The sequence below is a fragment of the Hemitrygon akajei genome, chromosome 5, assembly GCF_048418815.1.
Source record: "Hemitrygon akajei chromosome 5, sHemAka1.3, whole genome shotgun sequence".
Classification (NCBI taxonomy): domain Eukaryota; kingdom Metazoa; phylum Chordata; class Chondrichthyes; order Myliobatiformes; family Dasyatidae; genus Hemitrygon; species Hemitrygon akajei.
In genome coordinates, this window is record NC_133128.1 from 16,615,322 (window position 1) to 16,630,226 (window position 14,905).

The 14,905-nt window shown below is 44.9% G+C and overlaps 1 protein-coding gene across 2 annotated transcripts in view; it reads right to left on the reverse strand.

Annotated features, from left to right (window-relative positions):
- Positions 1-10,603, reverse strand: part of LOC140727496 (chloride intracellular channel protein 5) — a 68,881-nt gene extending 58,278 nt beyond the window's left edge. For both annotated transcript variants that reach the window (XM_073044856.1, XM_073044854.1), the window contains exon 1: positions 10,384-10,603. In XM_073044856.1, coding sequence (XP_072900957.1) covers positions 10,384-10,557 — 174 coding nt within the window. In that variant the 5' untranslated portion in view covers positions 10,558-10,603. The remainder of the gene's footprint in view (positions 1-10,383) is intronic.
- Positions 10,604-14,905: the final 4,302 nt, after the last annotated feature.

Genomic DNA, 14,905 nt, shown 5'->3' on the forward strand with positions numbered 1-14,905 from the left:
GCCCTTGAATGCCTGCAAGAAAAATAATCTCAGGGTAGTATTTGGTGACATATCATCATCATCATGTGCCGTTTCATACTGACGTGGGCGACCGTGGTCTCCATGACCATGATTGTTCTTGGCAATTTTTTCTACAGCAGTGGTCTGCCATTATCTTCTGGACAGCGTCTTTGCAACACAGCCATTATTAACACTCTTCAGAGAGTGTCTGCCCGTCGTCAGTAGTCACACAACCAGGACTTGTGATAAGCACCAGCTGCTCCATGACTTGACATGACCCTGATCGGGGTGGGGGAGCTACGTAAGGTGCTATACCTTGCCCAAGGGTGACCAGTAGGCTAGTGGAGGGAAGAAGCACCTTACACCCCTTTGGTAGAGTCATATCTCCACCCAGTGACATACTGTGTATGTATTTTGATAATAATTTTACTTTGTACCTTGCTACAGGTGGCGAGTATCCCAAATGCCTTAATTACTTTGTTATCTAAAAGTGCTGCTGTCTTCAGGAACTCTGTTTTTCCTGAATTACGGTCATTCACTGTGTATGTTTTAGCCTTCTTGGTTCTCCCAAAAAATGCCTCACCATCTGCCACTGCTCTGCCCATAGTACCAACTCATAAATTTAACTCTGTAGCTGAAGACAGACTTCCTCTTCAATGACACTACCACCAGTTCTGTCATCTACAAACTTCCGAATTGCATTTCCAACATCCACATTACCCCCATTAATCTTTACAATACCCTGGCTTAGAGAATTCCTTAGATTCAGCAAGAAGAAATTGCCCATACACTTCAATTACTCCTCTTTAAAGATAAAACAAGATCTCCCAGTGGCCACCCATTTTAATTCCACTTCCCATTCCCATTCCAATATGTCAGTCCATGGTCTCCTCTACTGCCAAAATGAGGCCACACTCAAATTGGAAGAGCAATACCTTATATTCTGTCCAGGTAGACTTCAACCTGATGGCATGAACATCGATTTCTTGAACTTCCGGTAATGACATCCCCCTTCTCTACTTCCCATCCTCTTTTAACTCTCTCACCTTATCGCCTTGCCTGCCCACCACCACCCTCTGGTTTTCCTTCCCCTTTTTCTTTCTTGCATGGCCTTCCATCCTCTCCTATTAGATTCCCCCTTCTCCAGCCCTGTATCTCTTTCACCATTAGCTTCCCAGCTTTTTACTTCCCCCTCCCAGATTCACCTATCACCTTGTGTTTCTTCCTCCCCTCCCCCACCTTCTTACTCTGACTCCTCACCTTTTTTCACCAGCCCAAAACGTCGACTGTACTCTTTTCCATAGATGTTGCCTAGCCTGCTGAGTTCCTCCAGCATTTTGTGTGTGTTGCTTGTAAAGATTTGCTACATATATTGAAGCAAATAATGAAATGCATCGTTTTGCATCAACGACCAACACAGTCCAAGGACTGGACAGTCAACATAGCACGCCCAGAACTCACTGTGCCTAACCATAGGTCCTTGGAATGCAGGACGAAACCAGAGCGCCCAGAGGAAACCCACAAGGTCATGGGGAGAACGTACAAACTCCTTACAGACAGTGGTGGAATCGAAACCCAAACGGTGATTGTGCTAACCGTAACGTGCTGCTCTGGTAATCATGTCTCCTCATTCAAGACTCTCTACTAATAGAAACATCTCAACATCCACCTTGTTAAACCCTTAGGGTCTCTTCAGATCATCCTTCATTCTTTCAAACTCCAAAGAACACAGGTCTACATTTCTTTTTAAGTAAATCGTGACAGGACATTTCAATCTCAGGGTTTAGCAAAGTGAATCTGGAAGTGTATCAGATTAATTGCGAGAATATGGTAAGTGCACGTGCAGCCAATTGATCGTGTGGTGAAGCAATTGGGCCTCCCTCGCACTGAGGGCTCTCTCGTTCCACGTGGGATTTCGAGTGCACATCTTCTTGTCTCGGTGGGCCTGGTTCATAGCTCCCACAGTGCTAAATTGCCCAGCCTGTACAGAGGCTAGCAGAACTCGGTAAAAACATTTAATCCTACTGCTCCATTATCTTGCTCTGCGCGTATGTAACAAACCTCTTCTAGACTACCTCCTGTGCTGATATATCGTTTCTTAAATAAGGGAATTAGCTTACAAACAAGAACTAAAACTCTGCACTGTACTCCAAGAAGAGCCTCAACAAACATCCTGTACAATTCCAAGCAACACACCCAAAATGCTGGAGGAACTCAGCAGGCCAGGTAGCATTTGTGGAAAAAAATGTACCGTCGACGTATCAGGCCGAGACCCTTCAGCAGGACTGGAGGAAAAGAAAGATGAGGAGTAGATTTAAAATATGGGCATTGGGGGAAGAGAGAAACACAAGGCGATAGGAGAAACCTGGGGGGGGGGGGCAGGAAGCAGTGTAAACAGCTGGGAAGTTGATTGGTGAAACAGATACAGGGCTGGAGAAGGGGGAGCCTGATAGGTGGGGACAGAAGGCCATGGAAGAAAGAAAAAGGGGGAGGAGCACCAGAGGGAGGCAATGGGCAGGCAAGGAGATAAGGTGAGAGAAGGAAAAGGGGAAGCAGACTGGTGAAGGAGGGGATGGTGGGGGACATTACCAGAAGTTCGAGATATCAATGTTCATGTCATGAGGTTGGAGGCTACCCAGATGGAATACAAGGTGTCGTTCCTCCAACCTAAGTGTGGCCTCATCACAACAGTAGACAAGGCCATGGATTGACATACTGCAGTGCCCTGTGTTGCTCAGTGTGAGCAGTAAGCAAGACAGTTTTTTACTCTTATCTGGGTGCACTTTACAACAATAAATCAATACCACGACTAACTTTTACCCACTCATTTAAGCTATCTATCAGCCCAGGAGTCCTCATCACTGCTCAACTTTTCACCGATCATCAGCAAACTTGGATAATTTATCCTCTGCCTCTTCCTCCAGGTATTAATACACAGTGTAAATGACTGAAAGCCAAGAAATAGTTTTTGAGACACTCCACTGGTTACACCTTCTCATTCGGGAAAAATAAAATTTAAAACAAAATCATGGAACAAGTGTGTCAGGAGTGGCACAGGAGAGTAGCAGTTAGCCCGTTTGCTAACAATCACCGTGTAGGGTTCAGTTCTACCACTGCCTGTAAGGTTTGTACATTCTCCCCTTGACCACATGGGTTTCTTCCGTGTGTTCCTGCTTTCTCCCACAATCCAAAGATGCATGGGTTAAGGTCAGCAAGTTGTCAGCATGTTATATTGGTGCCGGAAGTGTGGTGACATTTGTGGACAGTCCCGAGCACCATCCTGACTGATTCTAATTGACATAAATGCGCATTTCACTACTTGTTTCGATTTTTCCATGTAAATATGACTAATAAAGGTCATCTCTAGTCTCTCTTTATAAGTCACCAGGAAGGGACTGCAGCGTGATGCCCCGTCACAATCCAGATTAAGTTAACACAAAGGAGCAGGTGGTAAGCAGGCTTTCAGAAACACTAGCAGATTTTAAAAGGGGAACGCCATAAACAAGCACATCACTACAAAACTTTAAAAATCTAGTTTCAATTTTTCGATGATTTCTTCAAAAGCCTGAAAGCACAAAGACAGCTTCTATCCTGCTGTTATAAGACTACTAAATAGTTCCCAAATATGAGAAGCTGGACTCTTGCCCTCACAATCTATCTCGTGATGATCTTTTACCTTATTGGTTACTTACACTGCACTTTCACAGTTAACTTTACACTTTAATCCGCATTCTGTTATTGTTTTACTTTGTTCTACTTCAATGCACTGTGCAATGATCTGATCTGTATGAACAGTATGCAAGACAAGCTTTTCACTGTATCCTGGTACACGTAACAATAATAAACCAGTACCAATCCTTGCGTCTCCATTTGTCCCTGGCCTGCTTCCCATGCATCAGCATCTGAGGCTATACTACTGGAAGGCTGACATCAGGTTATGAAATAAAACAAAACTTTTATAATAATAGATGATGAAAAAGTCATTCACAAATATTATAAGAATTAAATAAAAACACAAAATGCTGGCAGAACTCGGCAGGCCAGACAGCATCTATGGGAGGAGGTAGTGATGACGTTTCGGGCCGAAACCCTTCATCTGGAGTGAAGTAACATGGGATGGTCGAGGGGGGATAAGAAGTGGGGGGAGGGATGAAGTAGAGAGCTGGGAAGTGATAGGCTGGAGGGAAATGGGCTGAGGGAAGGTGGAGAATTATGGGATATGAAAGAGAAAGAAAGGTAGGGCTGGGGGGAGATTATAGTGAGGGGGGGAAAGAGAGAGAAGGAGAACCAGACTAAAATTTTAGATAGGAATGGGCTAAGGGATGGGGCAGGGGTATCAACAGAGGTCTGAGTTGGATGTTCATGCCAGCAGGTAGGAGGCTACCTAGGCAGGAGATAAGGTATTGCTCCATCGACCTGCGTGTGGCCTCATCTTGACGGTAGAGGAGGCCATGGACAGATATATCGGAGTGGGAGTGGTCTGTGGAATTGAAGTGTGTGGATGGCTTTATGCTCCAACACTAAGTATTAATGGGGGACAACAAAATGGCAGACAAACTGAATAAGTACTTTGCATCAGTGGAAGACACAAGCAGTATGGTGTAACTTCCAGGTGTCGGTGACATGAAGTGTGCGAAGTTACCATAACTAGAGACAAGGTTCTTGGGAACCAGAAAGGTCTGAAGGTAAAGTTACCCGGACCAGATGGGGTACACCCCAGAGTTCTGAAAGTGGTGGCCAAAGAGATCGCAGAGGCATTAGTTATGATCTTTTAAGAATTACAAGATTATGCAATGGTTCCAGAAGATTGGAAAATTGCTAATGTCACTCCACTCTTCAAGAAGGGAGAGAGGCAGAAGAAAATAAACTATAGGCCAGTTAGTCTGACCTATGTGGTTGAGAAGATATTGAAGTTGATTATTAAGTATGAGGACTCAGAGTACTTGGAGGCACATGATAAAATAGGCCATAGACAGCATGGTTTCCTCAAGGGAAAAACTTGCCTGACAAATCTGTCGGAATTCTTTGAAGAAATGACAAGCAGGATATTCAAAGGAGAATCGGTTGATGTTGTGTACTTGGATTTTCAGAAGGCCTTTGACAAGGTGCCACACGAGGCTGCTTAACAAGCTATGAGCCCTTGGTATTACAGGAAAGATTCTAGCGTGGATTAACCAGTGGCTGATTGGCAGGAAGGAAAGAGGAGGAATAAATGGAGCCTTTTCTGGCTGGCTGCCGGTGGCTAGTGGTGTTCCACAGGGGTCTCCGTTGGGACCGATTCTTTTTGACTTCTATGTCAATGATTTAGATGACGGATTGATGGCTTTGTTGTAAAGTTTGCAGATGATATGAAAATAGATGGAAGGGCAGCCAGCTTTGAGGAAGTAGAGAGGCTACAGAAGGACTTAGATTAGGAGAACGGGCAATGAAATAGCAGGTGGAGTACAGTGTTGGGAAGTGTATGGTAATGCACATTGGTAGGAGAAATGAAAGGGTTAACTATTTTCTAAATGGAGAGAAAATACAACAAACTGAGGTGCAAAGGGATTGGGGAGTCCTTCTGCAGGATTCCATAAAGGTTAATTTGCAGGTTGAGTCTGTGGTGAAGAAGGCAAATGCCATGTTAGGATTCATTTCAAGAGGGCTAGAATATAAAAGCAAGGATGTAATGTTGAAACTTTATAAAGAACTGGTGAGGCCTCACTTGGAGTATTGTGAGCAGTTTTGGGCCCCTTATCTTAGAAAGGATGTGCTGAGACTGGAGAGGTTTCAAAGGAGGTTCATAAAAATTATTCCAGGATTGAATGGTTTGTCATATGAAGAGCGTTTGATGGCTCTGGGCCTGTATTCACTAGAATTCCAAAGAATGAGGGGTGATCTCATTGAAACATATTGAATAGTGAAAGGCCTTGATAGAGTGGATGTGGAGTGGACATTTCCTATGGTGGAAGAGTCTAAGACCAAATGACGCAGCTTCAGAATACAGGGCTGTCCTTTTGGAACAGAGATGAGGAGGAATTTCTTTTGCCAAAGAGTAGTGAATCTGTGAAATTCTTTGGCACAGGCAGCTGTGCAGGCCAAGTCTTAATGTATATTTAAGGCGGAGAATGATAGATTCATGAATGGTCAGAGCATGAAGGGATATGGGGAGATGGCAGGAAATTGGGGCTGCGAGGAAAATTGGATCAGCCTTGATGAAATGGCAGGGCAGACACAATGGGCCAAATGGCCCAATTCTGCTCCTATGTCTTATGGTCTTAAAACCTTCAATGCAGACCTGCAGAATAGTACTGCCTGTACATCTCTGGTAATTCTTCATACCCAGGACCTTTGTGCCAAACCAGGATACGGCAGTGAACACGGTACACACTGAGGAGTGCGGTAGAACAAAGGGATCTGGGAATACGGATCAATAATTCCTTGGAAGTGGTGTCACAGGTAGATAGGCTCGTATAAGTGCCATTGGCACATCGGCCTTCATAAATCATTGTTAACTTAAAGTTGTGCAAGATATTGGTGAGGCCTAATTTGGAGTATTGTGCGCAGTTCTGGTCACCTAAATACAGGAAAGCCATAAATAAGATTGAAACAGCACAAGAGAAAACTTTCAAAGATGTTATCATGAGAACATGAATTATAGGGAAAGGTTGAGTATGCTATTGCCCGGAGCATAGGAGAACGAGAGGAGATTTGAAAGAGGTATGCAAAATTAGGAGGGGTATAGATATGGTAAATGTAAGTATGCCTTTTCTACTTTAGTTGGGTGAGACTAAAAGTAAAGGTCAAAGGTTAGGGTAAAAGGTGAAATATTTAATGAGAACTTCTTCGCTCAGAGAGTAGTACAAGTGTGAAACGAGTTGCCAGCAGAAATAGTGGACGTGGATTTGATTGCAACATTTAAGGGAAGTTGGGATAAATACATGAATGGGAGGGGTTTGTAGGGTCATGGTCTAAATGCAAGTTGGTGGGACCAGGCAGAATGATAGTTTTTCAGAGTAAATGGGCTGAAGGGCCTGTTTCTGTGCTGCAGTGCTCTACGGCTATTGGATGCTATTTCTATTAGTACCATAACATTTAATACACACGTAGAATATTACACAGTATAAAGATAAATTTTCCAATCGCCAAGCAACCGTCAAAGTCAAAGTAAATTTCTTCTCAAAGTATGTATGTCTTACCTTGAAATTCATTTCCTTGCAAACACTTACAGGTAAAAAATAAGAAACATAATTTACAAAAACTTTACATAAACTGTCAAAGACTGACAAAAAATGTTTAAAAGAAAGCAAACTGCGCAAATAATATAGTAATACTGAGAATATGGACAGTCTGAATCCTGACTGTGAAAGGAAGAGGGTTGGGCAGGAGGCTAGCAACCCCATCCCGTTACAAACCCAGAGCTATAAAAACACCAACAGAAGCTCTAAAAGACTTCATTGCTGGGAGAGGGAGGATCTCCGATGGGCTACACCTGGGATCAACTTGAAAGATTGGCCCAGGACAGAGGACTGACAAGTTGCTGTCAGCAGCCTATGCTGTAGTAGGGATGATAGGTTTAAGCTAAAACTGAGAACTCGAGTTGTAAATAGTCTTTGAAAGTGAGTCTGTAGGTCATAGAAGCAGGTCAGGGCAGTGGTGAATAAAGTTATCCCCATCATTTCAGGAGCCTAATGGTTGCAGGATGATAACTGTTCCTAAACCTGGTGATGTGGAACCCAAGGCTTCTATGCCTGCTGCCCGATATAGTGGTCAGCAGAGGGCAAGGCCCAAATGGCGAGGGTCTTTGATGAAGGATGCCGCTTTCTTGCCACTGGGTTCCATGTAAATATATTCAATGGTGGGGTGAGCTTTGCCTGTGATGGACTGGGCTGTATCCACCACATTCGGTAGACTTCTCTGTTTCTGGGCATTTGTGTTTCCGTACCAGGCGGTGACTCAACCACTTCGGATACTTTCTACTCTGCATCAATAGAAGTTTGTCTAAAATTTTGTGACATGCCAAACCTATGCAAACTTCTAGGAAAGTAAACTGGGAGGGATCAGAGTCCCAGTGAGTGGAAAGGGAGTGCAACAATTATTACCGGTGAGTCCGATGCCAAACTGCAGGATTTACATAGTGCAAAAGCAAATTATCAGGAGATTGCTGCACTAGATAAAAGCTATAGAATTGCTTTTTTTTCTTAAAGAAAGATCTCAGTCCCAACTTCTAATTTGGTAAAAGGGTAAATTGATTTCCAGTGAGATGGTGGTACAGTCAGATGCAGCGACCTCTCAGGATCCAGCCAACGGGGTAATTGGTTATTCTTTGTCCACAATCACAAGACGCTGCTAGTAATCAATAACATCAAGTACTGCAAGTCTACCCCACTAGCAAGTAGCTTGATTGCTGTGGAAATGGACTTATTGCGATCTGTTTCATTCAAGGCAGAAGGCCTCAGAGGCGGTGCGCAGTCCAACGGACAGTGCAAGTGACTGTCTTGGACATTTTTGTTGTGACTGCAAGACCCTTTTGGACATCGGTAATGTAGAATACTGCAAGTCCGATTCACTGGTTCAATGACAAGACGGATGGTGAGGGAGCTGCGTGGCCTTGGTTGTGATGCAGACCAGGCCCTCATGCCTCAGCTGCCAAGCAAGTAGACACTGGAGCCGGCTGTGTGCTACTGGATTCCATACCATGTTGGGTGATGGCCCCTCCCATCAGTGCTGCCCTCCAGTGTTCACTCAGTGGAAGACAGGCTGGATTGCACTTGCCTGCAGCAGCACTGCGCGCGATGAGGAACTGCTGCGGGCTTGTTCCTGTACAATCATGGCTCCAGGACAATATCAATGCACCATCAATCAATCTACGGGCCAGGACGCTCTGAGCCTATATTTTTTGCAACTGTGTATTTTTCTGCTATCATAATTATATATGCTCTGTGCAACTATTGATACTGTGCTTTGCACCTTGGCCCCAGAGGAACGCTGATCTTTTGTCTGTACTCTTGTGGATGGCGTGTATAGGGGTGTTCAGGGAGGGGTAACACCAATGGTGAAGGTGCTTGTCATGTCCATTCTGAGGCAGCTCATTCACCTTTGGTCCCCACCGGACACTCAGCTCTCACCTGTGGCTCCAAGCAGCTGTTTGCATCTGACAGCGACCACACCCTGGTACATAATTTCGACTAGCAGGCTAAATCAGGTGAGGATAGCTGGTGGCCTCAGGCCCCAGTGAGCTAGGGACACGCCTGTCCCAGCATGTAAAGTCAGCTACGGGGGACTGGACGGATGAGCTCTACAGAGAGATCCAACGGCCGGGAAGGCGGTACCGCGACGCTCCGTGGAAAGCGAAGGGATTGACACAGCACAGAGGGCTTCGTGGTCATCTACCGCAACCAAGGACGACCCCAGTTTGTGACGCTTATTGGTACCACTGGTCCCAGCCTCCTGAGGTCAAGAGAGTGGAACTGCCCCAGTTCAACAGCTCTTCTACTTTCAAAACTCTCCTGCACAGGTTTCCTGTCATCAGTGGATACAATGGACACACCACCACTCAAGTGATGGTTAAATGACAATTAACCTTGAACTTGTACTTAACTTATTTTTGTCACGTATACCAGATAGAGTGAAAACTTATCTTGACTGCCATCAAAACAGGTCATTTCATTACAAGAGTGTGTCCAGGTTGGAAAGGACAATAAGAAAATGCAGAATAAAGTGTTACAGTTCCAGATAAAGTTCACTGCCCATACAGGATCAGGTGCAATTCCATAACACAGTAGATTGTGAGGTCAAGAGTACATCTTGTCAGATTAGGAAACAATGCAACAGTCTTATAACAGTGCTCTCAAGAAGTTGAGAGTTAATGTTCTCTTTCTTCTGCGACTTGCAGACGCTACAGGAAACCATTTCATTGACACAAATGTTCCAGTTGTCAAGTGACCTTTTAATTTGTCCCCTTTGATGCTGTGGGGCCGCCTTCGCGACGGGGAGGGGCTTGTAGGTGTTCGGGCTGTCTTTCAGGCAGACGACTTTGCAATTTACAACGAGGTCACCAAAAAAAAATGATGTGGCGGGATGTGCCAACAAACCGGTGCAGCAAACAGAAGAGTCGAAACATGCTTTTGCAAACTGATATTTGCAATAACGCATAACCTACCACACAAAGCGCGGGGACTGGGTTTTCAATACAAACACTCAGGGTTGAATATGCTCCGTTCAGAATGCAAATACTTCAAATTAAAGTGGATTCAAATACATCTGCAGGGAAATTCCCCAGTGACTTTTAAATCTTTGCAAAGCCTCCTAAACATACTTCACTATATTTTTGTGCAAAATTGGAGGTTTAAGATTTAAAATTGATTAGTTCTCGACGCGGAATGGAAGCTGCTGCAAATGTACCTTAACAAACAAAGAGACTTGATACTCCGATTCTCCTGAAGGGTTGCGGGATAACCTGGCCGCAGTGCCTTCCTGAAGATCCTGGTTTTCCCCTAGTGCGTCTACCGTTTGCTGGTTAATCTTTCCCTCTCCCGAGGCTTGGCTGCGTTCCCCCTCTCCCCCGTTCCCCGCCATTCGCCCAACCTGCACAGAGTACGAACCCCGGACCACAGCAGGGAAAGAGGGGCTTAACGGCGGTGAAAGACACCTACGCATGCGTCCCAAATCCTCTCCTGTGGCTTTAATACCTGGGAAGAAAGGGATTAAGGTAAGTAGCAAGAGAAGAATTATACAGTATATATATATATATTTTAAATAGGCGTGCAAGACTAAGCAGTGGGAATTAGAACACTAAGCTGTCAACATCGTGAACATTTAATTGGGCCCCCAGTCTGAGGTGGTTCCCCACCAGATGCCTCACACACGAAATGCTGGAGGAATGTGGCCCCGAAACGTCGACCTCTCCCGAGATGCTGCCTGCCCCGCTGAGCTCCTCCAGCACTTTGAGTGCGTTGCACAGGGCATCCGGCATCGGCAGAATTTCTTGTGCCCCAGAAAATGCGATTGGGTTCCTAAGATCATCTATTTCCGGACTGTTTCCCACTTTGAACATTTGGAAGGTGTGTTTGAGGGAAATAGTCAGCAGATCAGGCAGCATCTGGAAAGGGAGAAGAGGTAAGTTCACCTACATCAGGAATGGCCGGTTCTGACCCAAGCAAGAAAGGTAGGTTATCTGAAATTGTTGAACTTGGTTTAGTGCGCACTGGACATCAACATGCTGAGACAGAAAATGTTTCAGAGAGATAGGCTGGAAGCAGCTGCTCAGGGAAAAACCAAGACCTGATAAGCGGAAGGTGTTTAAAAGGGACCTCCAAGAGGACCACAACCTTGTCATGGCTTGGAGGCTTGCTTACCTCAATGACCCAGAGAGCTATGCCGGCTGGAGTCAGGGTTTTATGCTTTGCCTCTTGGTAGGGTTCCTCATGCCGAACAGGTGACGAAGAGGTAGAGGCCAAACTAAGAGTGGTCCACTGGTCCTCCAAGTTTGGGAGGTTCAGCTCAGGGCTAACAACACTGACCGGTCAAACAAAACTGTTACGGAAATGGCAATGAAGAATCCTTCTGCATCTGTGCGTGACGGTATTCCTGAGTCTCCTTCTGGGTCTTGCAGGACTGGCAGTAGTGAAAACCGAGAGGAAGTTACTGATATGATGGAGGAATCCCTGAACGCCATCAGAGATGGAGGACCTTCATTGCAGCATCGAAACACCGGTGGCATAATGGGCAAAAAAGGTTTAAGAGGGAGATGGATTAAGCTCAAGCTCAGCGAGAAGTTTGTGCGTGGGTGGGTGGAAGGGAAGAACGGGGGCTTGTTATGTTCTGTGTTGTTCGCCGAGCATGTTGATACTGAATTGAGTGGCAACTCCTGCGGGCTATCCCCAGCACGTCCTTGAGTGTGTTGGAACTTAACTCAAGTGGCACGTTTCACTGTATGCTTTGATGTGCATATGATAAATATTGGAATTTGGGGTAAAGCTGGTAAATTTAGGAAAACCTGGTTAAGTAAAGGTTTAATCGGGGGAAAGAAGGAAATGTATAGTATTGAACGAGTCCCTTAAGGCTTGTTGGCATACCTGAGAATACTTGGGAACGAATGTAGAGTGGGGGGCCATGAATTAACCTTTTATGTTAGAAGTAAGAAGTTAGCTAAAGAAGGAAAAAGCCCCCTCAGGAGCTGGAAGGGTAACCTGCGCATGGAGCCAGTAGATATGAATGAAATCCTCATTGAAGACCTCCAGCCTTAGGGTTGAGGCCAACCTCAAAATCAAGTATTATATGTCTTTGCACTGTACTGCAGTACTGAGCAAAGACATAAAATTGCTCTTAAGTTTAAAAAAAAATAAAAAGTGCTTAAAAAAATAGCGAGGTAATGTTCGTGGGTTCAATAGTAATGTTCAATAGCGGGGAGCATTGTGGGAATGATAGAAATGGCTGAGTCCACAACCCCCTGCACCTTCTTGCATTCCTATGCATTGGAGTTTCCATAACAGGCAGTGATGCAGCAGACAGAATGGTTTGCACTGTCCTTTGTGACGCTCCGTTGCAGGGAGAAGCAACCCTTCACTGTAGATCCATAGAAATTTGCAAGCCTCTGTTGTCATACTAAATCTCCTCAAAGTCTTAACGAAGTAGAACCACCGGTGTCCTTTCTTTGCCATTGCCTCCTGAAAGTTGTGAGAGGCATAGATAGACATAATATTTTTCCCAGGGCATTGGAGTCAAAAAGTTTAGGTGAGAGGGGAAAACTTGAAGGCAATCTAAGGGCATTTTTTTTCCCCAGTCGGAGGGTGACAAGTAGGTAGAGTAAACTACAAGAGAATGTGGTGAAGACAGATGCAATCACAAAAGATGTTTTGACAGATAATTGTGTTCTTTTTTTTAAAAAAAGCCTAGAGCCGGGGTTCCCAACCTGGGGTCCATGGACCCCTTGGTTAATGGTAAGGGTCTATGGCTTTAAAAAGTCTGGGAACCCTTGGCCTGGGGAATCCAGGCCTAACGGTGATAAATAGGATTAGCAGAGATGGGCATTTCAGTCAGCATGGACAAGGTGACTTGAAAAATGTACATTTAAACAATATTATATGTTTTATTCTTTATTTCTTTACTCCTCTTGTGGCTGACTAAAACTGAGCCACATGGAAGCTGTAACTGGGAAATATAAAAACCTTTATTCGCACAGCAAACGTCTGAGAAAGCGAGTTCAGGAGAATATCACTGTCCTGACATGATGTTTTATCACGTCTTGATGACATGATGTCAAAAGGGGGCTTCTCTTCCTCCACCATCAGCCACATCTCTTCCATTCCATGCACATCTGCCTCACCCATTCTCCCGCCAGTACACCAAGGATAGGGTTTCTCTTGTCCTCACCTACATCCCCACTAGCATCCGCATCCAGCACATACGGTAATTCCCCATAACTTCTACCATTTCCAACAGGATCCCACCACCAAGCACATCTTTCCAACTTTTCGCTTTCCTCAGCAATTGCCCCCTACACGATTCCTTGTTAACTTGTCCCTCCCCACTGATCTCTCCAGGTACTTACCCTTGCAGGTGGAACGAGTGCCACACCTACTCCTTCACCAGCTCCCTCACTACCATTCAGGGCCCCAAACAATCCTTCACAGTGAGCCAGCGCTTCACCTATGAGTTGGTTGGAGTCATCTACTGTATCCAGTGCTCCCAGTGTGGCCTCCTGTATTTTGGTGAGACCTGGCTCAGTTTGGGAGACCACTTCACTCCATCCACCACAAACAGCAGGATCTCCTCTTGGCCTCCCATTTCAATTCTACTTTCATTCACATTCTGACATGTCAGTCTATGTCTTCCTCTCTTCCAGGATGAGACCACACTCAAGTTGGAGGAGCAACACCTTATATTCTGTCTGGGTAGCCAGCCTCCAACCCGATTGTATGAACATCGATTTCTCTGACTTCCAGTAATCTTCCCCACCTCCCACCATTCTCCATTTTCCTCCTTCGTCTCATCTTCTTACCAGCCTGTCAGCTCCCTCTGGTGCTCCTACTGCTTCCCTTTCTTCCATGGTCTTCTGTCCTCTCCCTATCAGATTCCCCCCTTCTCCAGCCCTGTATCTCTTTAACCAATCGACTTCCCAGCACCCTTCCCCCTATCAGTTTCACGTATCACCTGCCACCTTGTACTTCTTCCATCCCTCCCCCACCTTCTTACTCCGACTTCTCGTCCTTTCCAGTCCCGATGAAGGGTCTCAGCCTGAAATATCTTTTCCACAGAATGCCTGACTTGCTGAGCTCCCCCAGCATTTTGTGTGTGTTTCTTTGGGTTTCCAGTGTCTGCAGATTTTCTCGTGTTTGTGATGTTTTGTAAATTTTACATTCAAAGTCAACAATAAGTGAATATCGCAGTTTCATTCGGTATAATCACTTTCTTAATTTGAACTCTGAACACAGTCAGGTAACTTTACATATTTACAATGGTGGCACATTCCAACTAGCAAAACCCTTTGAATATTCAGTAAGGTTGAGTGAGCTAGGGCTTTTCTCTTTGAAGCAAAGGAGGACGACAGGCAACTTGAAAGAGGTGTGTGAGATGATAAGAGGCATAGATGGAGTAGACAGCCAAAATTTTTTTCTCGGTGCAGCGATAAATAATTCCAGAGGACTTATTTTTCAGGTGATTGAAGAAAAGTATAGGGGGTGATATCAGAGGTAGTTTTTTCACACAGAAAGTGGTAAGTGCATGGAATGTATTTTCATGAGTAGCAACAATACTCCAAAATGGGTTTTAAATCATTTAGCAAATCAATGGTAAACTGACGGTGTTAATTGTTGATGACAAAAGCCTGGGTGAATGCAAATGAAATGATGTCCCATTACTTAGATCTCAGTATCCGAAGCTGATGTGCAGGCTGCCTTCAAGAAGGTAAATCCAAGGACAGGAT